The sequence below is a fragment of the Oncorhynchus kisutch genome, unplaced genomic scaffold (genome assembly GCF_002021735.2).
Source record: "Oncorhynchus kisutch isolate 150728-3 unplaced genomic scaffold, Okis_V2 Okis03b-Okis08b_hom, whole genome shotgun sequence".
Classification (NCBI taxonomy): Eukaryota; Metazoa; Chordata; class Actinopteri; order Salmoniformes; family Salmonidae; genus Oncorhynchus; species Oncorhynchus kisutch.
Genome location: NW_022261980.1, coordinates 4,698,318 through 4,721,919, shown reverse-complemented (window position 1 = coordinate 4,721,919; position 23,602 = coordinate 4,698,318). Strand labels below are relative to the sequence as shown.

At 44.6% G+C, this 23,602-nt stretch overlaps 1 protein-coding gene across 1 annotated transcript in view; it reads left to right on the top strand.

Moving 5' to 3' along the window:
* The window catches only part of adamts17 (ADAM metallopeptidase with thrombospondin type 1 motif, 17), a gene marked incomplete in the record, with an annotated part of 184,084 nt that overhangs the window by 134,135 nt on the left and 26,347 nt on the right, over nt 1-23,602 (top strand). Inside the window, 3 exon segments of the mRNA XM_031812744.1 lie at nt 4,362-4,482; nt 10,417-10,497; nt 20,654-20,811. Coding sequence (XP_031668604.1) covers nt 4,362-4,482; nt 10,417-10,497; nt 20,654-20,811 — 360 coding nt within the window.

Genomic DNA, 23,602 nt, shown 5'->3' with positions numbered 1-23,602 from the left:
CATGGCTGAGTGGCTGAGGGACACACTGGTGGAGCAGAGAGAGCATTAGCAGGGTGAATGCTCTCAGAGCCATGGCTGAGTGGCTGAGGGACACACTGGTGGAGCAGAGAGAGCATTAGCAGGGTGAATGCTCTCAGAGCCATGGCTGAGTGGCTGAGGGACACACTGGTGGAGCAGAGAGAGCATTAGCAGGGTGAATGCTCTCAGAGCCATGGCTGAGTGGCTGAGGGACACACTGGTGGAGCAGAGAGCATTAGCAGGGCGAATGCTCTCAGAGCCATGGCTGAGTGGCTGAGGGACACACTGGTGGAGCAGAGAGAGCATTAGCAGGGTGAATGCTCTCAGAGCCATGGCTGAGTGGCTGAGGGACACACTGGTGGAGCAGAGAGAGCATTAGCAGGGTGAATGCTCTCAGAGCCATGGCTGAGTGGCTGAGGGACACACTGGTGGAGCAGAGAGAGCATTAGCAGGGTGAATGCTCTCAGAGCCATGGCTGAGTGGCTGAGGGACACACTGGTGGAGCAGAGAGCATTAGCAGGGTGAATGCTCTCAGAGCCATGGCTGAGTGGCTGAGGGACACACTGGTGGAGCAGAGAGAGCATTAGCAGGGTGAATGCTCTCAGAGCCATGGCTGAGTGGCTGAGGGACACACTGGTGGAGCAGAGAGAGCATTAGCAGGGTGAATGCTCTCAGAGCCATGGCTGAGTGGCTGAGGGACACACTGGTGGAGCAGAGAGAGCATTAGCAGGGTGAATGCTCTCAGAGCCATGGCTGAGTGGCTGAGGGACACCCTGGTGGAGCAGAGAGAGCATTAGCAGGGTGAATGCTCTCAGAGCCATGGCTGAGTCAGATGTGACGTCTATGAGGAAAAGGTGAAGGAATATAATGCTTCTCACTTGCTCTTGTCACAATGCTGCACAGCTGGTTTCATGTAAATGGCAGAGCAGTTCATATGCCACATACATCAGCCGCTTCTAAATGTCAAATCTAAATGGTTTGGTCTTTTATGCCTGACGATGACTTCCAAGTGAAACACAGTGGAAGCGTTCGTCAGTGTGCAGGTCTCCATTCTCTACAGATATAGGATCTTAATTTGATCACCCTGTTGCAGGATAACTTTTGAGGTATTTGAGGTTTAAAAAGGCTTCTGAAGTTTGTAATTTACACTTAGAAATTTCCCGACAAATGTATCAACCCCTACAGATATGTCCGCTAATTATAATTCACATAATAATTCATATTTCCTGTTGCTGCTGTTGCAAACAAATTAAGATCCTTACATCTGTAATCTATCTTAATCAATGAAGTCAAACATTGGACAGCAAAAGCGGACAGTGATGCCAGGCCATTAAAAGTGTTTTGCCTTACATTTACAATGTAAAACTTAGCATCATTTTATATGACCACAATCATAGTGGAGATCATTTGACTAATCAATTTAGTCATTCAAGTCATGGCAAAGCATATAACATTGACTGTGTGTGTGTGTGTGTGTGTGTGTGTGTGTGTGCGCGCGCTAGCCGCCAGGCAGGAAGTATGTTGTCATTAGTACCCTACTGTCCAGTGGTGGAGTGTTAGGGCTGATTGCTCCAATCTGTCACCTTCTCATTTTACTCAAACATGTATGGACGCACACACACACTCATACTAAAGCTAGTCTCTTTCCCACACTCCATCCTCTTCCTGTCCTCTCTCTTTTCCTTCTCTCAATCCTTCTATTATTCTATTCCTTCCTCTCTCTCTCTTTTCTCCTCTTTCCTCTCCTCTCTCTGTATCTTCCTCTTTTCTCCTCTTTCCTCTCCTCTCTCTGTATCCTCTTCTTTCCTCTCCTCTCTCTGTATCCTCCTCTTTCCTCTCCTCTCTCTGTATCCTCCTCTTTCCTCCTCCTCTTTCCTCCTCCTCTTCCTCTCCTCTCTCTGTATCCTCTTCTTTCCTCCTCCTCTTTTCTCCTCTTTCCTCTCCTCTCTCTGTATCCTCTTCTTTCCTCTCCTCTCTCTGTATCCTCCTCTTTTCTCCTCTTTCCTCTCCTCTCTCTGTATCCTCTTCTTTCCTCTCCTCTCTCTGTATCCTCCTCTTTCCTCCTCTTTCCTCTCCTCTCTCTGTATCCTCTTCTTTCCTCTCCTCTCTCTGTATCCTCCTCTTTCCTCCTCCTCTTCCTCTCCTCTCTCCTCCTCCTCTTCCTCTCCTCTCTCTGTATCCTCCTCTTTCCTCCTCCTCTTCCTCTCCTCTCTCTGTATCCCCCTCTTTCCTCCTCCTATTCGTCTCATCTGTCTGTATCCTCCTCTTCCCTCCTCCTCTTCCTCTCCTGTCTTCTCCTTCGGTTTCCTTCCTTCTTCTCCTCAGCTTTTCTTTTGCTACGTATTTATCATCATCTGGATGTAGGTAACAAGAGGAATGAGTCTCTCTCCACCCTCTCTGTCTCTGTCTCGCTCTCTGTGTCTCCCCCCTCTCTCCCCCTCTCTCTCAGCCCTCCCACCCCCCCGGAGAAAGAGGAGAGAGAGAAATGGAGAGAGAGAGAAACAGAGAAAGAGGAGAGAGACATAAAGCCCCTTGAATTGAATTGAAATGGAGAAAGAGGAGAGAAAGCAAAATGGAGTAAGAGGAGAGAGAGAAACAGAGAAAGAGGAGAGAGAGAGAGAAACAGAGAAAGAGGAGAGAGAGAGAGAAACAGAGAAAGAGGAGAGAGAGAGAGAAACAGAGAAAGAGGAGAGAGAGAGAAAAACAGAGAAAGAGGAGAGAGAGAGAAACAGAGAAACAGAGAGAGGAGAGAGAGAAACAGAGAAACAGAGAGAGGAGAGAGAGAAACAGAGAAACAGAGAGAGGAGAGAGAGAAACAGAGAAACAGAGAAAGAGGAGAGAGAGAGAAACAGAGAAAGAGGAGAGAGAGAGAGAAACAGAGAAAGAGGAGAGAGAGAGAGAAACAGAGAAAGAGGAGAGAGAGAGAGAAACAGAGAAAGAGGAGAGAGAGAGAGAAACAGAGAAACAGAGAAAGAGGAGAGAGAGAGAGAAACAGAGAAACAGAGAAAGAGGAGAGAGAGAAACAGAGAAAGAGGAGAGAGAGAGAGAAACAGTTGATGTTATGCTAAGCTACTCTGTATGAAATTTAGGAATGCTGTGAAAACAGCATCACAGAGAGGGGACAGAGAGAGAAAATCAGAAATGTTGTGAAAACACAGTCAGTCTTGTCAGAAGAGAAGCCTAAAGGCTGCTGGGTAAGAATGGAGACCCACATGATGCTACTGCTGCCTCACTGAATTAGCAAAAGTCAAACTTGGTCCAGATTCTCTGTGTCCATATGTTCGTAGTCTGTTTCTGCAAAAAAATTCCAGATTGTGTGTGTGTGTGTGTGTGTGTGTTCTGAATCATCAAGTTCCTATGATCCAGATGTACAGATTGGATTTTATACAGAGTATTCAGCGTATTACTGACTCAGGCAGTCCAGGAAACAACACACACACACACACACACACACACACACACACACACACACACACACACTGGACTGACTGCGTTCATATGTCTGTTGGTGTGTAAATATTCCTGTTTGTGTTTTACTGTTTGTGCTGCTTGGCAGTGTAAATGGCTTTGGGTAATTGGAGTTGTTAGTGAGTACACAGATCATTAAACTCTGTGATAATTGCTGGGAAGGATTAAACAATCCCTAAACATACAATAGGTTATGTCCTGGTGAATCTAGACTAATATCACTGGCCTTGGATGTCTGAACGTATTATAGCTTCTCTTTCTGTTTTTACCATGGACCACAGTGTTCTGGGGTCGTATTCATAATGTTTCTTCCTTTTACATACTAATTATACAGACAGGGGGGAACTGATCCTAGTCCCTCTGCTTCCTCTGTCCTTATTGACTGGCCCTTGAAGATCTGAGAGGATTGAATAGGTGGCAGTTCCTCTCTACTCTATCGGACATACTAGATGGAGCTATTGGGATGTTTTGTACATCTATCTAATAGTTTCAAATCCATGATGAGAAGTCAGTGAGGGAAGGGGAGTGAGTTAGAGAGGATCGGAACAGCCTTTTCCTATTTCACTAGCATTGTTTTGGAGTCAGAATGCAGTCCACGAGTAGACCGATAGTACGGTCAGTGTTTATTCAGAGATGGACTTCATTAGAGTGCGGTTGCATCCCAATCAATATATCCTACCTTCTCCTGACGTGTACTATTGTCTACTACTTCCTACACATCTAAAAGCATAGTTTCCATCTTCCATCTTTCTTAAACCATTGAAGGGTAACTTTGCTAGGAAGGAGAAATAATTGGGACGTAGCCTGTATATTCCTTGATGTTAAGTACTTCCTGTGTACTTTATTTTGTTAAGTTGTCTACTTACTGTCTGCAGAAAATCGGCTGCGATGGCATCATCGGCTCGTCAGCCAAGGAGGACCGCTGTGGGGTGTGTAACGGAGACGGACACTCCTGTAAGATAGTCAAGGGAGACTTCAACCACACCAAGGGCAGGGGTGAGTACTGGGTTGGGGGGACGTTCTAAACATGTATTTTTCAGTTGGGAATATCTGGGTCTTGTTCATAATGGCACACAATGGAAAACATGTTCAAACGTTTTGCAACAGCGTTTTGCAACAGCGTTAGTTAAGTCCAGCTAATCCTTCCCTGTGTCTGTCTATTTTCTTCCGGTTGGTGCTTAATGAACATGACCCTGATGGGAACAGAATGGAAAATGGATGAGTGTAGGTTATTAGTCCTACTCCACTAAAAGAGAGATCAGAAATTACAGGCAAATATGAAGAGGACAGATTTGGTGTACACAGAGTTACATTGGGCCGTCAGTCTTTACCTGCTACACTGGACGCAAGACTTTTGGCTACCGCTAGCAGAGCGCATGACATTTTTGTCAACTTTTCTCTGGCGGAAGCCACACAATAATGTATTGAAAATAGAGCCAGAGTGTAATTTTGAGGCCCTTTATCTACTTGTGGATACTATTTTTATGTTTCTGTGTTCAGTAAGAAAGAAGTTAGAGGTGGTTTTGCGAGCCAATGCTAACTAGATGTCTATGAGTATCTGCTAGCATGCTAGCTAATTTGCCTAAATCCCCAAGTATCCCTTTAAGGCATTTAACCTCTAGTGGAAAGTCACCGGGAACAATCTTAGCAAGGTACCCTACAAACACTAGGGTATCTGGGATATCTGTAGCCCTCCAGTATCACTAAGCATGTAATACACACACACACACCGGTGCCTCTGTCCCCCCATAGGTTAAGTTCAGTTTCACAGCCAGAGCACTAGAAATGGCATTTAAGGCCAGACGTTAGTCTGAATAGAGACCTGTTGGGTTTTAATTACAAGATAACCCCCCATTCCCTTTTAATGGCTTGAGGCCTGTGTGTGTGTGTGTGTGTGTGTGTGTGTGTGTGTGTGTGTGTGTGTGTGTGTGTGTGTGTGTGTGTGTGTGTGTGTGTGTGTGTGTGTGTCAAGGCAGCAGCTACTCTTCCTGGGGTTTATTTAGGATCCCCATTAGTTCCTGTCAAGGCAGCAGCTACTCTTCCTGGGGTTTATTATGGTTCCCCATTAGTTCCTGTCAAGACAGCAGCTGCTCTTCCTGGGGTTTATTATGGATCCCCATTAGTTCCGGTCAAGACAGCAGCTACTCTTCCTGGGGTTTATTATGGATCCCCATTAGTTCCGGTCAAGACAGCAGCTACTCTTCCTGGGGTTTATTATAGATCCCCATTAGTTCCTGTCAAGACAGCAGCTACTCTTCCTGGGGTTTATTATGGATCCCCATTAGTTCCGGTCAAGACAGCAGCTACTCTTCCTGGGGTTTATTATGGATCCCCATTAGTTCCGGTCAAGACAGCAGCTACTCTTCCTGGGGTTTATTATGGATCCCCATTAGTTCCGGTCAAGACAGCAGCTACTCTTCCTGGGGTTTATTATAGATCCCCATTAGTTCCTGTCAAGACAGCAGCTACTCTTCCTGGGGTTTATTATGGATCCCCATTAGTTCCGGTCAAGACAGCAGCTACTCTTCCTGGGGTTTATTATGGATCCCCATTAGTTCCGGTCAAGACAGCAGCTACTCTTCCTGGGGTTTATTATGGATCCCCATTAGTTCCGGTCAAGACAGCAGCTACTCTTCCTGGGGTTTATTATGGATCCCCATTAGTTCCGGTCAAGACAGCAGCTACTCTTCCTGGGGTTTATTATAGATCCCCATTAGTTCCGGTCAAGACATCAGCTACTCTTCCTGGGGTTTATTATGGATCCCCATTAGTTCCTGTCAAGACAGCAGCTACTCTTCCTGGGGTTTATTATAGATCCCCATTAGTTCCGGTCAAGACAGCAGCTACTCTTCCTGGGGTTTATTATGGATCCCCATTAGTTCCTGTCAAGACAGCAGCTACTCTTCCTGGGGTTTATTATGGATCCCCATTAGTTCCTGTCAAGACAGCAGCTACTCTTCCTGGAATTGAGCAACATTAAGGCAGAGATATGCAATAAAATATGACATGACATTACATAACACTTTTCACAACACATTAAGTGGGTTTCCTCAGGCCACTACTCTACTACCACATATCTACAACACTATGATCATTCATTCTGGGCAAAAGCAGGAATTTTTATTCTAACCTTAAGATAACATTGGCCGATCACACACAACGTTGACACACTGTAATGGCAGTGTGAACAAGTGTGTGTGTGTGTGTGTGTGTGTGTGTGTGTGTGTGTGTGTGTGTGTGTGTGTGTGTGTGTGTGTGTGTGTGTGTGATTGAGAGATGGAGAGAAAGTGAGAATGAAGACGAGAGCAATGAAGATGGTATGTACAGTGTGTGTGTGTACAGTGTGTACAGTGTGTACAGTGTGTACTGGGTGTGTACAGTGTGTGTACAGTGTGTGTACAGTGTGTAAAGTGTGTGTACAGTGTGTGTACAGTGTGTACAGTGTGTACAGTGTGTGTACAGTGTGTGTACAGTGTGTGTACAGGGTGTGTACAGTGTGTGTACAGTGTGTGTACAGTGTGTGTGCATGCGTGCATTTGTAAGACAGGATTATGAACGACTTTTACCCAATTCATTAAATTTGCTAAAGCCATTCCACCTGCCTCCTTCTCTCCTCTCCTCTGCTCCCCCCTCCCCTCCCCTCCCCTCCTCTCCTCTCCTACCCCCTCCCCTCCTCTCCTACCCCCTCCTCTCCTCTCCTCCCCCCTCCTCTCTACCCCCAGTCTCCTCTAGCCACTGTAAGAGGGTTTCTACCTGTGTGATGGCTAAACCAAGGGCTGTCCCCAAGTGTTTCTCATGTAAGATGCCTGCTCTGTGTGTGTGTGTGTGTGTGTGTGTGTGTGTGTGTGTGTGTGTGTGTGTGTGTGTGTGTGTGTGTGTGTGTGTGTGTGTGTGTGTGTGTGTGTGTGTGTGTGCAGTGCGTGCGTGTGTGTGTGTGTGCGTCCTGCCCTGACTGGAGTGTACACGTCGGTAGATGGGAGATCCAAACCTCCTTGGCTTCTCCTGGGATCAATAGCCAAAATGCAGATGGTCCACACACACACACACACACACACACACACACACACACACACACACACACACACACACACACACGCACACTGTGGATCCCAACAGCTCGGCATGGCTTGGCTTCCCGGCCCTCCTCCTGATGAACACACTGGGATACCTCGTGGTACTTCCTCATCCACCTGGGTTGTGGGAGAACAACAACAATATTCCATTGGCGAAAATGATTAAGAATCATATTGAAAATCTTGAATGTCATATTGTTAATCCCAGGAGAGCCCAGAGGAGGATGGGTTGGGGTTTCTAAGGTCTGGCCTGCAAAGAGCCTGTCTTGTCATTCCCAGAGTAATGGCTGTAAATGAACAGTGTGTGTGTGTCTGTGTGTGTAATGGTGTGTAATGGTGTGTATACAGTAACTACATACAGAGTGGCAATCAACGTAACCCTGTGGTGTTGGTGATGGGTAGGGGCTGGAGTTTTTTCCATTCCATGTGACCTACTCTGGGCCTTAGCGATGGGGTGTTGTTTTTAACAGTGTTTCTGGGTGTGTGGTTTGTGGTGTTTTCCTGTTGACTGTGTGAAGGGGTGCTCTTGGTAAAAATTGCCTGTAGGCACAGATCTAGGATCAGTTTAAACTCCCCCATTAGAGGTGGAGAAAGCTAAACTGACCTTAGATCAGTGTCAAGGGACACTTCTTACTCGTGACTTGTTCCTGTGTGCTGTGTAAAGAGATAATAGCATGGTTGTGGTAATTGCAGATCCAGCCCTGTAGGGCGGCACTACGGTGAGTACACACAGGGAGTCTGTACATAGTGGGGGGGCAGTAAAGAAGAACAAAGCAGCTCAACTAGGCCGAGGGGACTTGATTGTAATGTAAGACCTGTGTGAAACTCTTGAGTTTGGTGTCAATCATGCATTGATGTCAAGTTTGTTACGTGTGGATCTCAGGTTAGGATGTGGCCCCTTGAGATACAGGAATAAATCAAACTCATTCTGGTAACACTAAAAAAACAAAAAAAACAATTGGGATAATGAAGAGGCATATATGGTGAAAGTTTGGAAGAATAAGCTATTTTATTTTCTCAGAAACGGTTGTATAGATACTGTGCTTTGGAATCTATTGTAGAGAGAAGGTACTGCATCTCAAACGGCACCCTATTCTCTATGTAGTGCACTACAGGCACTATGGGTCTTGGTCAAAAGTAGTGCATTAGATAGGGAATAGTATGCCATTTAGGATGCACTCGGGTCTCTCTTGACTCCACAGAGCTTAACAGTCCCATTACACAGGGATCATTTTGTTGGGGGTTCCTCCTATTGCAATTATCTACATTATGGAAGACCCTCTCCTCCCCTCTTTATATATCCCTCTTTTGTTCTCTCTCTCCTATTCGCTGATGTATCTCTTTCTCTCTGTTCCTCCTCTTCTCCCTCCCACTCTCTCTCTCCCTCCCTCCCTCCCTTTCTCTCTGTTCCTCCTCTTCTCCCTCCCACTCTCTCCCTCCCTCCCTCCCTTTCTCTCTCTCACTGTGGGTCTTTCATATCTCTCTCCCTCCCTCTCTTTCTCTCTGTTCTTCCTCTTCTCCCTCCCACTCTCTCTCTCCCTCCCTCCCTCCCTTTCTCTCTGTTCTTCCTCTTCTCCCTCCCACTCTCTCTCTCCCTCCCTCCCTCCCTCCCTCCCTCCCTCCCTCCCTCCCTCCCTCCCTCCCTCCCTCCCTCCCTCCCTCCCTCCCTCCCTCCCTCCCTCCCTCCCTCCCTCCCTCCCTCCCTCCCTCCCTCCCTCCCTCCCTTTCTCTCTGTTCTTCCTCTTCTCCCTCCCACTCTCTCCCTCCCTCCCTCCCTCCCTTTCTCTCTCTCACTGTGGGTCTTTCATATCTCTCTCCACTCTATTTTTTGTTTCCTTCTTTGACACATTTGTGTGTAAGCCTCAGAAGTAACAGTGGGACCACAGTCAGTCACCCGAGGGCCTGGGAACCAACGAGCTGCTTTGTATCATCACTACTGCCCAAACACTAGTGGGTGCTTGGATGCATGTCTGTGAGGAGGGAAGGGCTGGCAAGGGTCTAATCAGAGATTTCTCTCCCAGTCGGGTTGAGGCTGGAATCCATAGAACATTTCATAGGATCTCTGTGCTATTATCAAATTAATGATTCAAAAGTGATGTCATAAAGCGGAAGTAGTGTATATGCAGTGGGATCCACAAAATGATTGGATCATTTTGCTCACATATACTTCCTGGTCTCTTATATGACACTTGTTGAATTCAGAGCCGTACATCTCAATGTGTGAATCCCAAATGCCACCGTATTCCCAACATAGTGCAATGCTTTTGATACAGGGCTCATTGAGCTCTAGTCTCAAATATCACACTATATAGGGAATATGGTGACATCTGGGTCACAACCTACCTATCTGTCTCTGGTTGAATCCTTCCTTTCAAACCCAGGCTCTGTGTGATGCTCCAGCACACAGAGACAGAAGGTTGAGAGAGAGAGTCTCTACCTCTTTCTCTGTCCACCGGTATTGAGTTAGATCACTGCTACTATGACCGTTACACTCCTAGCTGTGTCCCAAATGATACCCTATTCCCTTCATAGTGCACTACCTTTGACCAGAGTCTTGTGCACTACTTTTGAACAGGGCCCATGTGTAGGGAACAGGGTGTCATTTGGGATGTAGACCCTCTCTCTTTCTACTTCCTTCATTGTCCTCCTCCTTGCCTTTCACACAGAAAAATTATTTCAACCCTTTCCAAATTAACAGCTTGGATAAAGAACCAGCCCAGCCCAACCCTGTCTGTACTACCCCTTCCCCTCACCTCTCCTCACCTCCTCTCATCCCCCCTCACCTCTCGTCCTCTCCTCACCCCAGGTGTGGGTCTGGGTGTGGCTCCACCCACCTCACTCTCTTGTGTTTCTACAGGTTACATCGAGGCTGCTGTCATCCCCGTTGGTGCTAGGAGAATCAAAGTTGTGGAGGACAAGCCCTCACATAGCTTTCTGGGTAACACACACACACACACACACACACACACACACACACACACACACACACACACACACACACACACACACACACACACACACACACACACACACACACACACACACACACACACAAGTTTTCTGACAAGTTATAAATAGATCTCTAAGGTATATAATGACTAACATGACAAGAGGATCTGATGATGCAAGATGTGTTGAATTGCAGGAAATAATCTTTAAACCTGCAAAATTCTCTCTCCGTCAACTAGACGGTTGTGGAACGTTTGTTTCATTTCGGTGCTTGTACCCAGAGAAATAGGGGTGTGCAGGGGGGGAGTGGGATATTCCCTAATGCTGGAAGGGGGACCTGGATGAAAACAGTTTGGGAACCCCTTTTATAGACAACCGCACAAGTTCATATTATCCGTCTAATGATGTGAACTTGTATTCCCTATAGCAGGGTACTCAACTACTATCTGAAATGGTCCAGTGACACAAATGTCCTAGGTGGCAAAGGTCCGGATGGATATGGTCATTTATCGGCGCTGTGGTTCAGCATAGTAACAAACCATGTTGTTATATCAAATGTTTTCAAGAATATTGGTAAATACATTACAGTTTTTTACAATCGTTAGGACCCATTTCTCAATACTTAGGTCACTTTTTCAAAACTCTTCACACAGTGAGCACAACAGCTCTTCACACAGTGAGCACAACAGCTCTTCACACAGTGAGCACAACAGCTCTTCACACAGTGAGCACAACAGCGGTCTATGTGGGTTAAACTGTGGATAATGTTTCATTGCTTTGGCACAAAATGCATTCAATGACTACATCTTACAAATTTCATGAATTATTTTCTCACTCAGACACAACCACCACCAAAACTCTATGTACCTACAGGCCAATTTACACATGTTTACATACTCTTTTCAAAACTGTTAAACTGAAGTTCAAAACCTAACATAAGCGATTGTCAAAAACTGTAAATGAGACAAATTAAACCTTTGTACATGGACCTTGAATTATTAAATAATATCTCAATTAAATGATGTGCATGTTTTCTGGAGAACAAAGGAGAGTTAAGAACAAAATCTGAAAGCACAGAAAGTCACTGTGGGCCATGCAATAATAATGTATAAGTCACTGTGGGCCATGCAATAATAATGTACAAGTCACTGTGGGTCATGCAATAATAATGTACAAGTCACTGTGGGCCATGCAATAATAATGTATAAGTCACTGTGGGCCATGCAATAATAATGTACAAGTCACTGTGGGTCATGCAATAATAATGTACAAGTCACTGTGGGCCATGCAATAATAATGTACAAGTCACTGTGGGTCATGCAATATTAATGTACAAGTCACTGTGGATCATGCAATATTAATGTATAAGTCACTGTGGGCCATGCAATAATAATGTATAAGTCACTGTGGGCCATGCAATAATAATGTATAAGTCACTGTGGATCATGCAATATTAATGTATAAGTCACTGTGGGCCATGCAATAATAATGTACAAGTCACTGTGGGCCATGCAATAATAATGTACAAGTCACTGTGGGTCATGCAATATTAATGTACAAGTCACTGTGGATCATGCAATATTAATGTATAAGTCACTGTGGGCCATGCAATATTAATGTATAAGTCACTGTGGGCCATGCAATAATAATGTATAAGTCACTGTGCGTCATGCAATAATAGTGTACAAGTCACTGTGGGCCATGCAATATTAATGTATAAGTCACTGTGGGCCATGCAATAATAATGTATAAGTCACTGTGGATCATGCAATATTAATGTATAAGTCACTGTGGATCATGCAATATTAATGTATAAGTCACTGTGGATCATGCAATATTAATGTATAAGTCACTGTGGATCATGCCATATTAATGTACAAGTCACTGTGGGCCATGCAATATTAATGCATAAGTCACTGTGGGCCATGCAATAATAATGTATAAGTCACTGTGGATCATGCAATATTCATGTATAAGTCACTGTGGGCCATGCCATATTAATGTACAAGTCACTGTGGGCCATGCAATATGAATGTATAAGTCACTGTGGGCCATGCAATATTAATGTATAAGTCACTGTGGGCCATGCAATAATAATGTATAAGTCACTGTGGGCCATGCAATATTAATGTATAAGTCACTGTGGGTCATGCAATAATAATGTATAGGTCACTGTGGGTCATGCAATAATAATGTATAAATCAGTGTGGATCATGCAATATTAATGTATAAGTCACTGTGGGTCTTGCAATATTCATGTATAAGTCACTGTGGGCCATGCAATATTAATGTATAAGTCACTGTGGGCCATGCAATAATAATGTATAAGTCACTGTGGGCCATGCAATATTAATGTATAAGTCACTGTGGGTCATGCAATAATAATGTATAGGTCACTGTGGGTCATGCAATAATAATGTATAAATCAGTGTGGATCATGCAATATTAATGTATAAGTCACTGTGGGTCTTGCAATATTCATGTATAAGTCACTGTGATCCATGCAATATTCATATATAAGTCACTGTGATCCATGCAATATTAATGTATAAGTCACTGTGCAATGCAATATTCATGGATCAGTCACTGTGCAACTTGCATCAATGAGAGAAATGACACTTTCTGTCTCTTTAAAATGCTTTGAACTTTGGCACAAATGGTGTGAGAGCAACTCTTGAGACACTGGTGCAGGTGTCCATTGGTGAGCCTGGAGCGATATTTGTTTTGAATAAAGTTCATTGTGGAGAAGGCTGATTCACAGCTGTATGTGGAGCCAAACATGGGCAGAATGTCTAGTGCTAGTTTCTTGAGAACAGGGACATCAGCTGCAGGCACCATCTTTCCATCTTTCCCCAGAATGTAAGACAGGGTCACAAAGACACATTTTCTTGTAGCTCGATCAACTCCATTTGCAGTGATGCAACTTCTACCCGTCTAAAGATCTGTTTAGCTTCCTCTGACAACATCTACCCGTCTGAAGATCTGTTTAGCTTCCTCTGACAACATCTACCCATCTGAAGATCTGTTTAGCTTCCTCTGACAACATCCACCCGTCTGAAGAGCTGTTTACCTTCCTCTGACAACATCTACCCGTCTGAAGATCTGTTTAGCATCCTCTGACAACATCTACCTGTCTGAAGATCTGTTTAGCTTCCTCTGACAACTTCTACCCGTCTGAAGATCTGTTTCGCTTCCTCTGACAACTTCTACCCGTCTGAAGATCTGTTTAGCTTCCTCTGACAACATCTACCCGTCTGAAGATCTGTTTAGCTTCCTCTGACAACTTTTTGTGACTAAGATGGTTCTGGATGACCAGCAAGCGACTCTCTTCCAGCAGTGAAATCCCAGCCCCCGTCCCTGCAGGAGGCCTTTTGCCTTTTGGTAGGCCGTCATTTTAAATGAGAATTTGTCCTTAACTGACTTGCCGAGTTAAATAAAGGTCAAATAAAAATAAAAATATAAAAATGTAATCAAAGCTAGATATGAGGTTCTTCATCAGCTTCTGGATGAAATCGACATGGTTGGGAACATCTTTGTCTCCCTGCGTTTGCACCAGAAGATTGGAGTTCTCCCTGGAGATCATTCTTGAAAAGCTCCAATATCAGACTGCTGCTATCATATCACACACTGTGTTGTCCTGTCCCTGCAGCTTAACATTCAGTTGATTGAGGTGTGATGTCATGTCTGTCACACTGTGTTGTCCTGCAGCTTAACATTCAGTTGATTGAGGTGTGATGTCATGTCTGTCACACTGTGTTGTCCAGCAGCTTAACATTCAGTTGATTAAGGTGTGATGTCATGTCTGTCACACTGTGTTGTCCTGCAGCTTAACATTCAGTTGATTAAGGTGTGATGTCATATCTGTCACACTGTGTTGTCCTGCAGCTTAACATTCAGTTGATTAAGGTGTGATGTCATGTCTGTCACACTGTGTTGTCCTGCAGCTTAACATTCAGTTGATTGAGGTGTGATGTCATGTCTGTCAAAAATGCTACTGTTTCCCTCTTCTCGTCATCAGAAAACTGAGTTGCCTTGTCACTCTTTTGCTCTGATAAGAAAGCTTTGATTTTCTCCTGAATGGCCCAGAAAGGTTCCAAAACCCCGCCTTCACTGAGCCATCTGACATTGTGCAGTAGTAAGTCATCAAAGCTGGCATTAGCCTCTGTCAGAAAACCTCGTAGCAGGCGGTGTTCTTGATCAGTTTCATCATCGTTGTCATGACAGACTGATGGATGATTTGATGTCAGGACAGGGTGGTCCTCTTTGAAACGTGTAACCAGTCCCCTCCTCTTCCTGTCATGGCTGGAGCTCCATCTGTGGTGATGGAGACCACTGACTTCAGATCTCTCCCCCTTTTGGTCAGCATCCTTTTGACATTATCTCCCTGTGTGTCTGCTTCTAGATTTGTTAAGCCCAACAGCTCATCCCAGAATTACCTATTTGTTGCATAATAAAATCTGACAAACAACAGAAGCAGGGCATTATCAGTGTTATCTGTGGAATCATCCACAGCCAATGGAATGCTTGGTGCATTCTGAATGACCTCATCAAGTTGTGAAGTCAAATCTTCAGCTAATATTTCATTTCTCCTCATTGCTGTGGAATCAAATCAAACTTTATTTGTCATGCCGAATACAAGTGTAGACCTTACCATGAAATGGTTACTTACAAGCACTTAACCAACAGTGCAGTTCAAGAAGAGTTAATCAAATATTTACCAAATGAACTGAAGTAAAAACTAAAAGTAACACAATAACATAACAATAACAAGGCTATAAACAGGGGGTACCGGTACCAAGTCAGTGTGGAGCCTATATACAGGGGGTACCGGTACCAAGTCAGTGTGGAGGCTATATACAGGGGGTACCGGTACCAAGTCAGTTTGGAGGCTATAAACAGGGGGTACCGCTAATCTGTATTGTTTACCTGCAAACAAGGTGTCAGCAACTTCACACATGCGTTCTTTTACCATCTCAGCGTCAGTGTTTTCCCTAAACCCAAGCTATCCTCAGTGAACGCTCCGTTGCACGTTGTTGGGCTTTCAGGAAATTGACATGGACTTTTTGTCTCATATTGGGATTTGAGTTGTTTAATCTTGTTTGTTCTCACCTCCGTGTTCAGAGGATATGTCTGATCTATATTACTATGCTTGGTGTAATGACGCTTAACATTGCCACTTTTCACGAGGGCTTCGGACTCGCTGCATATCAGGCACATTTGTTTTGTTCTGGTTGTGGGGAGAATGCATTTTCCGTCCACTCGCCGTCAACTTACATTTTTTTGAACAAGCCATATTAACAAGGATACTGGTAACTAAGCTCCTTCTATCTGTGATATTAACAGTTGAACCTCAGTGAAATATTTATGTTTCTCTCTGCCTGCTTGTTCCGAGGTGTTGTGGAGGATATTTGCATTGATGTGATTGGGTAAGACATGGGCTCTTGCATTTAACCACGTGATTGGCTTAGACGAGGCACTAGTAGAGGTGGGGGTTGCTTTGAGAGAGTGAGAGGAAGACAGGTTGCCGAGTTAGAGAGGCCGTGGCACCTGGGTCATTTTTGAAAGCTGTTTTTTAAACTTATTGATTGACTTGTATATAACTACTGTAAATGCTATGTTGTTGTTCTGCCAGTTGCGTTTGGCTGCCCCATACAGTCTTAAGCCAGTGCTAAAACATTCTGCACTGTCTAGCATGTTTTGTTCTCTGTCAACTCTGCAGGGAAATTTGAAAGCCGATAAACACACTCATTTGTCAGCCGCTTGTAAAGTGTTTGAACACTTCACTCTTGCGGTTTCCTTTTGAGTGTTCTGACAACAGCTATTAAACATTTTTCTAACTGTTAAGTGCTTTGTCAACAGGAAGGGTACACTGGGGACTTGAGACATCTAGCTCTGTGTGTAATGATAGGACAGGCTGGGATCCTCTCTAGTGATAGGAGGGAGTTGAGACATCTAGCTCTGTGTGTAATGATAGGACAGGCTGGGATCCTCTCTAGTGATAGGAGGGAGTTGAGGGATGGAGGGAGAAGAGGGATGGAGGGAGAAGAGGGATGGGGAAGAGAGGAAGGGAAGTAGGGAGGGACAGAGGGATGGAGGGAGAAGAGGGATGGAGGGAGAAGAGGGATGGGGAAGAGAGGAAGGGAAGTAGGGAGGGACAGAGGGAAGGGAGGGAGGAGAGACTGAAAGGCTAGCCACTCCCTTTGAAAACACATCTGGTGATCTAAAGAAACACTCCAACACTACTTCCTTTTGTACAGTGTGAGGTATGTCTCCACCACGTTTTATATGATAAAGTTTCCCCAAGTCGCTGATCTTGGGTCAGTTTAGGATGTAGGTAGAATTATTAAAGTGAATATGCATAGATAATAACAGAGAGTAGCTGTAGCATAGAAGGGGGGCAATGCAAATAGTCTGGGTAGCCATTTGATTAGATGTTCAGGAATCTTATGGCTTGGGGGTAGAGGCTGTTTAGAAGCCTCTTGGACCTAGACTTGGCGCTCCGGTACGGCTTGCCATGCGGTAGCAGAGAGAACAGTCTATGACTAGGGTGGCTGGAGTCTTTGACAATTTTTAGGGCCTTACTCTGACACCGCCTGGTATAGAGATCCTGGATGGCAGGAAGTTTGGCCCCGGTGATGTACTGGGCCGGATGCACTACCCTCTGTAGAGCCTTGCGGTTGGAGGCCGAGCAATTGCCATACCAGACAGTGATGCAACCCGTCAGGATGCTCTTGATGGTGCAGCTGTAAAACCCATGCCAAATCTTTTCAGTCTCCTGAGGGGGAATAGCTTTTGTCATGCCGTCACGACTGTCTTGGTGTGCTTGGACCATGATAGTTTGTTGGTGATGTGGACGCCAAGGAACTTGAATCTCTCAATCTGCTCCACTACAGCCCCGTCGATGAGAATGAGGGCGTGCTCTGTCCTCCTTTTCCCATAGTCCACAATCATCTCCTTCGTCTTGATCAAGTTGAGGAAGAGGTTGTTGTCCTTGCACCACACGGTCAGGTCTCTGGCCTCCTCCCTATAGGCTGTCTCATCGTTGTTGGTGATCAGGCCTACCACTGTTGTCATCAGCAAACTTAATGATGGTGTTTGAGTCATGCAGTCATGAGTGAAAAGGGAGTACAGGAGGGGACTGAGCACTCACCCCTGAGGGGCCCTCGTGTTGAGGATCAGCGTTGCGGATGTGTTGTTACCTACCCTTACCACCTGGGGGCAGCCCATCAGGAAGTCGAGGATCCAGTTGCAGAGGAAGGTGTTTAGTCCTAGGGTCCTTAGCTTAGTTTTGAGCTTTGAGGCCACTATGGTGTTGAACGCTGAGCTGTAGTCAATGAATAGCATTCTCACGTAGGTGTTCCTTTTGTCCAGGTGGGAAAGGGCAGTGTGGAGTACAATAGAGATTGCATCTTCTGTGGATGTGGTATGTTGGTGTGGTAGCACATGAGTGCTACGGGTCGGTAGTAATTTAGGCAGGTTACCTTAGTGTTCTTGGGCACAGGGACTATGGTGGTCTCCTAGAAACATTTGGTATTACAGACTCAGACAGGGAGAGGTTGAAAATATCAGTGAAGACACTTGCCAATTGGTCAGCTCATGCTTGGAGTACACGTCCTGGTAATCCACCTGGCTCTGCAGCCTTGTGAATGTTGACCTGTTTAAAGGTCTTACTCACATCGGCTGTGGAGAGCGTGATCACACAGTCGTCCGGAACAGCTGATGCTCTCATGCATGTTTAGGTGTTACTTGCCTCGAAGTGAGCATAGAAGTTATTTAGCTCGTCTGGTAGGCTCATGTCACTGGGCAGCTCTCAGCTTGCTTCCTTTAGTAGTCTGTAATAGTTTGCAAGCCCTGCCACATCTGACGAGTGTCGGAGCCGGTATAGTATGATTCGATCTTAGTTCTGTATTGACACTTTCCCGGTTGGATGGTTCGTCAGAGGGCATAAAGGGATTTCTTATAAGCTTCCGGGTTAGAGTCCCGGTGCTTGAAAGCGGCAGTTCTACCCTGGTTAATCTTAAGATTGGGAGAGGAGAAGCTGATCCTCAGTCTGTACCTAAGGGAAACTTGTGAAATACTATGTGTAGAAAAGGAAAAGAGAATTTATGTTTTTGTAGAGCTAGTAAACAACACAGTGATGACCATGGAACAGTGATGCTAATATTCTAATGATGACCATGGAACAGTGATGCTAATATTCTAATGATGACCATGGAACAGTGATGCTAATATTCTAATGATAACCATGGAACAGTGATGCTAATATTCTAATGATGACCATGGAACAGTGATGCTAATATTCTGATGATGACCATGGAACAGTGATGCTAATATTCTAATGATGACCATGGAACAGTGATGCTAATATTCTGATGATGACCATGGAACAGTGATGCTAATATTCTGATGATGACCATGGAACAGTGATGCTAATATTCTAATGAGGACCATGGAACAGTGATGCTAATATCCTAATGATTACCATGGAACAGTGATGCTAATATTCTAATGATGACCATGGAACAGTGATGCTAATATTCTAATGATGACCATGGAACAGTGATGCTAATATTCTAATGAGGACCATGGAACAGTGATGCTAATATCCTAATGATTACCATGGAACAGTGATGCTAATATTCTAACGATGACCATGAGACAGTGATGCTAATATTCTAATGATGACCATGGAACAGTGATGCTAATATTCTGATGATGACCATGGAACAGTGATGCTAATATTCTGACGATGACCATGGAACAGTGATGCTAATATTCTAATGATGACCAATGAACAGTGATGCTAATAATCTAACGATGACCATGGAACAGTGATGCTAATATTCTAATGATGACCATGGAACAGTGATGCTAATATTCTAATGATGACCATGGAACAGTGATGCTAATATTCTAACGATAACCATGGAATAGTGATGCTAATATTCTGATGATGACCATGGAACAGTGATGCTAATAATCTAACGATGACCATGGAATAGTGATGCTAATATTCTGATGATGACCATGGAACAGTGATGCTAATAATCTAACGATGACCATGGAACAGTGATGCTAATATTCTAATGAGGACCATAGGACAGTGATGCTAATATTGTAATGATGACCATGAGACAGTGATGCTAATATTCGAATGCATTTTAATTTAAGTTGATTTAACGATGTGGCTAAACACATTTTGAAAGATCTGAAGTTGTTTTTTTATATATAGTTAATATTATGTTCCTGGGCAGTTTTATAGTGAAGTGTTTAAATGATTTTCAATTCCATCTAAATCTGTAAGTTCATAGACATGCAGTAAAACAGACGTGTTTAGAAAGAGTCCATTCACTGTGCAAGGTGTTTTTATTTATCTGGAGCACTCTCTGGTCGTCGAGTCCTTCCAAAAGACTAATTAAAACAACATGCATTTGGAAAAACCTGGCTCAAACATTCAATTCTTATGGAATGTCTTACAGTACACCCCAACAGTCTCTCTGTCTCGCTCTTTATTCTCCCTCTCTTTATGTTCTCGCTCTCTCTCCACCCTCACTCTCTTTCTAATGCATTACCCAACAACCTTAAGTCAAGCACCGCATGTCCACAGGGGATAACTGTGGACATGCGGTGAGGTAGTCTGTTTGCTGGACTTCACAACCTCCACAGTCTCCACATCAAGGGACACTCTCTTAGTTGGAACCGACTGGGTCTCTGATGCTGTGCTGCTTTCCTGTGGTTCAGGCACTGCAAGAAGTAAAACCTCACTGACCGGGGTTGGCTATTTCGAAAGCAGCCAATTTGGGCATCAAAAGTCATTTTCAGAGAAGTGAAGAGAAGTGTGTGTTCACTTTGCCTGCCTGCTACATTTTAATTGTTTGTTTGCTCCTCTTTAAATAAAAAATATATATATTTTAGGTTAGAGACATGGTTTGAATTATGGGTTTGAATAAAGGTAGTGATTTAAGGGGAACAGTCAGAGTGGGAATTGAACCCATCAACCTGCGTTTACAGGTCTAGGCATGTTGGTGGAGACTGTGGTATGCTTACTTTCAATGGAAGTGATAGGGGCAAATGATAGGGAACCATCTTACATCAAGTTGTCCTGAACTTCCTCTTAAATTAATTCTACATCCTGCTTGTTCCAGCAATGAAAGACTCTACCAAGAGGTCCATCAACAGCGACTGGAAGATCGAGCTTCCTGGAGAGTTCCAGCTGGCCGGCACTACAGTGCGCTACGTCCGGAGAGGACTCTGGGAGAAAATGTCCGCCAAGGGACCCACCAAGACCCCGCTGTACCTCATGGTAAACCTATCATGTAGAGAGAGAGAGAGTGTGTGTGTGTGTGTGTGTGTGTGTGTGTGTGTGTGTGTGTGTGTGTGTGTGTGTGTGTGTGTGTGTGTGTGTGTGTGTGTGTGTGTGTGTGTGTATCCCTAACATGCGAATGCATGTTGAGCTGATGCATTTAACCTCCTCAGTCTACTCCACATGATGACAGAGATCAGAGAGGGACAGATAAAGAACATGGAAATTGGGCTTCAAAGGGAGGAAGTTGTTGTTAGTTTAAATGTAATCTTTATTTAACTAGGCAAGTCAGTTAAGAACACATTCTTATTTACAATGACAGCCTACCAGGGAACGCTCTAACTACTAGGCTACCTGCCACCCCAAATGGCCCTCTGGAGGCATCATGTGATACAGATGTAGTATCTTAATTAGAGCCAGTTTGCTACAGTAGGGAAATAATCCTGCAGCAACAGGAAATGTCAGTTATTATGTGGATTATACACTGCTCAAAAAAATAAAGGGAACACTTAAACAACACAATGTAACTCCAAGTCAATCACACTTCTGTGAACTCAAAACTGTCCACTTAGGACGCAACACTGATTGACAATACATTTCACATGCTGTTGTGCAAATGGAATAGACAACAGGTGGAAATTATAGGCAATTAGCAAGACACCCCTAATAAAGGAGTGGTTCTGCAGGTGGGGACCACAGACCACTTCTCAGTTCCTATGCTTCCTGGCTGATGTTTTGGTCACTTTTGAATGCTGGCGGTGCTTTCACTCTAGTGGTAGCATGAGACGGCGTCTACAACCCACACAAGTGGCTCAGGTAGTGCAGCTCATCCAGGATGGCACATCAATGCGAGCTGTGGCAAGAAGGTTTGCTGTGTCTGTCAGCGTAGTGTCCAGAGCATGGAGGCACTACCAAGAGACAGGCCAGTACATCAGGAGACGTGGAGGAGGCCGTAGGAGGGCAACAACCCAGCAGCAGGACCACTACCTCCGCCTTTGTGCAAGGAGGAGCAGGAGGAGCACTGCCAGAGCCCTGCAAAATGACCTCCAGCAGGCCACAAATGTGCATGTGTCTGCTCAAACGGTCAGAAACAGACTCCATGAGGGTGGTATGAGGGCCCGACGTCCACAGGTGGGGGTTGTGCTTACAGCCCAACACCGTGCAGGACGTTTTTCATTTGTCAGAGAACACCAAGATTGGCAAATTCGCCACTGGCGCCCTGTGCTCTTCACAGATGAAAGCAGGTTCACACTGAGCACATGTGACAGACGTGACAGTCTGGAGACGCCGTGGAGAACGTTCGGCTGCCTGCAACATCCTCCAGCATGACCGGTTTGGCGGTGGGTCAGTCATGGTGTGGGGTTTTCCATTTTAATTTTGAGTGTGACTCCAAATCCAGACCCTCCATGGGTTGATACATTTGATTTCCATTGATAATTTTTGTGTGATTTTGTTGTCAGCACATTCAACTATGTAAAGAAAAAAGTATTTAATAAGAATATTTCATTTATTCAGATCTAGGATATGTTATTTTAGTGTTCCCTTTATTTTTTTGAGCAGTGTATAAAAACATTTGTAGGGATTGATACATTTTTGGTAAGGGAAAATCAAGTCTGAAATATCAAAGTGGAAATGTTCAAACTTCAGATGCCCTTTTAAACCTTAACCTTTCTAGGGCTAGCGGAGCCCCTCGACAACATTCTGCTGAAAAGGCAGTGCGCGAAATTCAAAAATATTTTGTAGAAATATGTAACTTTCACACATTAACAAGTCCAATACATAGCCAAGTCCAAAAAACACACAGCCATTTATCCAGACAAAGATAGCCAAAGATAGAGTCACAAAAAGCAGAAATATAGATAGAATGAATCACTAACCTTTGATGATCTTCATCAGATGACACTCATAGGACATCATGTTACACAATACATGTATGTTTTGTTCGATAATGTGCATATGTATATGCAAAAATCTCAGTTTACATTGGTGCATTATGTGCAGTAATGTCCGGTGACACATGACGGGGCCTCCCGGGTGGCGCAGTGGTCTAGGGCACTGCTAGCTGTGCCACCACAGACTCTGGGTTCGCAGCCGGCCGCGACCGGGAGGTCCGTGGGGCGACGCACAATTGGCCTAGCGTCGTCTGGGTTAGGGAGGGTTTTGCCGGTAAGGATATCCTTGTCTCATCGCGCACCAGCACAGTGCACGCTAACCAGGTCACCAGGTGCACGGTGTTTCCTCCGACACATTGGTGCGGCTGGCTTCCAGGTTGGATGCGCGTTGTGTTAAAGAAGCAGTTCGGCTTGGTTGGGTTGTGTTTCGGAGGGCGCATGGCTTTCGACCTTCGTCTCTCCCGAGCCCATACGGGAGTAGTAGCGATGAGACAAGATAGTTACTACTAACAATTGGATACCATGAAATTGGGGAGAAAAGGGGGTAAAATTGTAAAAAAAATAATAAGAAGAAGAATTTAAAAATAAATTAAAAAACATCCGTTGATTTTGCAGAAATACTCATAATAAACATTGATAAAAGATACAACTGTTATTCACAGAATTAAAGATAGACTTCTCCTTAACCTCTAGTGACACCCCATCCCATGAACAGGACCGTTGTCATTATCTGACACTAATTAGCATAACGCACGTTTTGTTGGTTGTTTTGTCATAGTTGTGTCTAGGGGGGCATATTTGGGAGGAAATACTATCAGCTCCAGCTCAGTTTGTCCCCCTATGTGCTGAGGGTGTCAGGTTCTTGTCCAGTTCTGGCATTTAGGTCGCCACAGACTAGT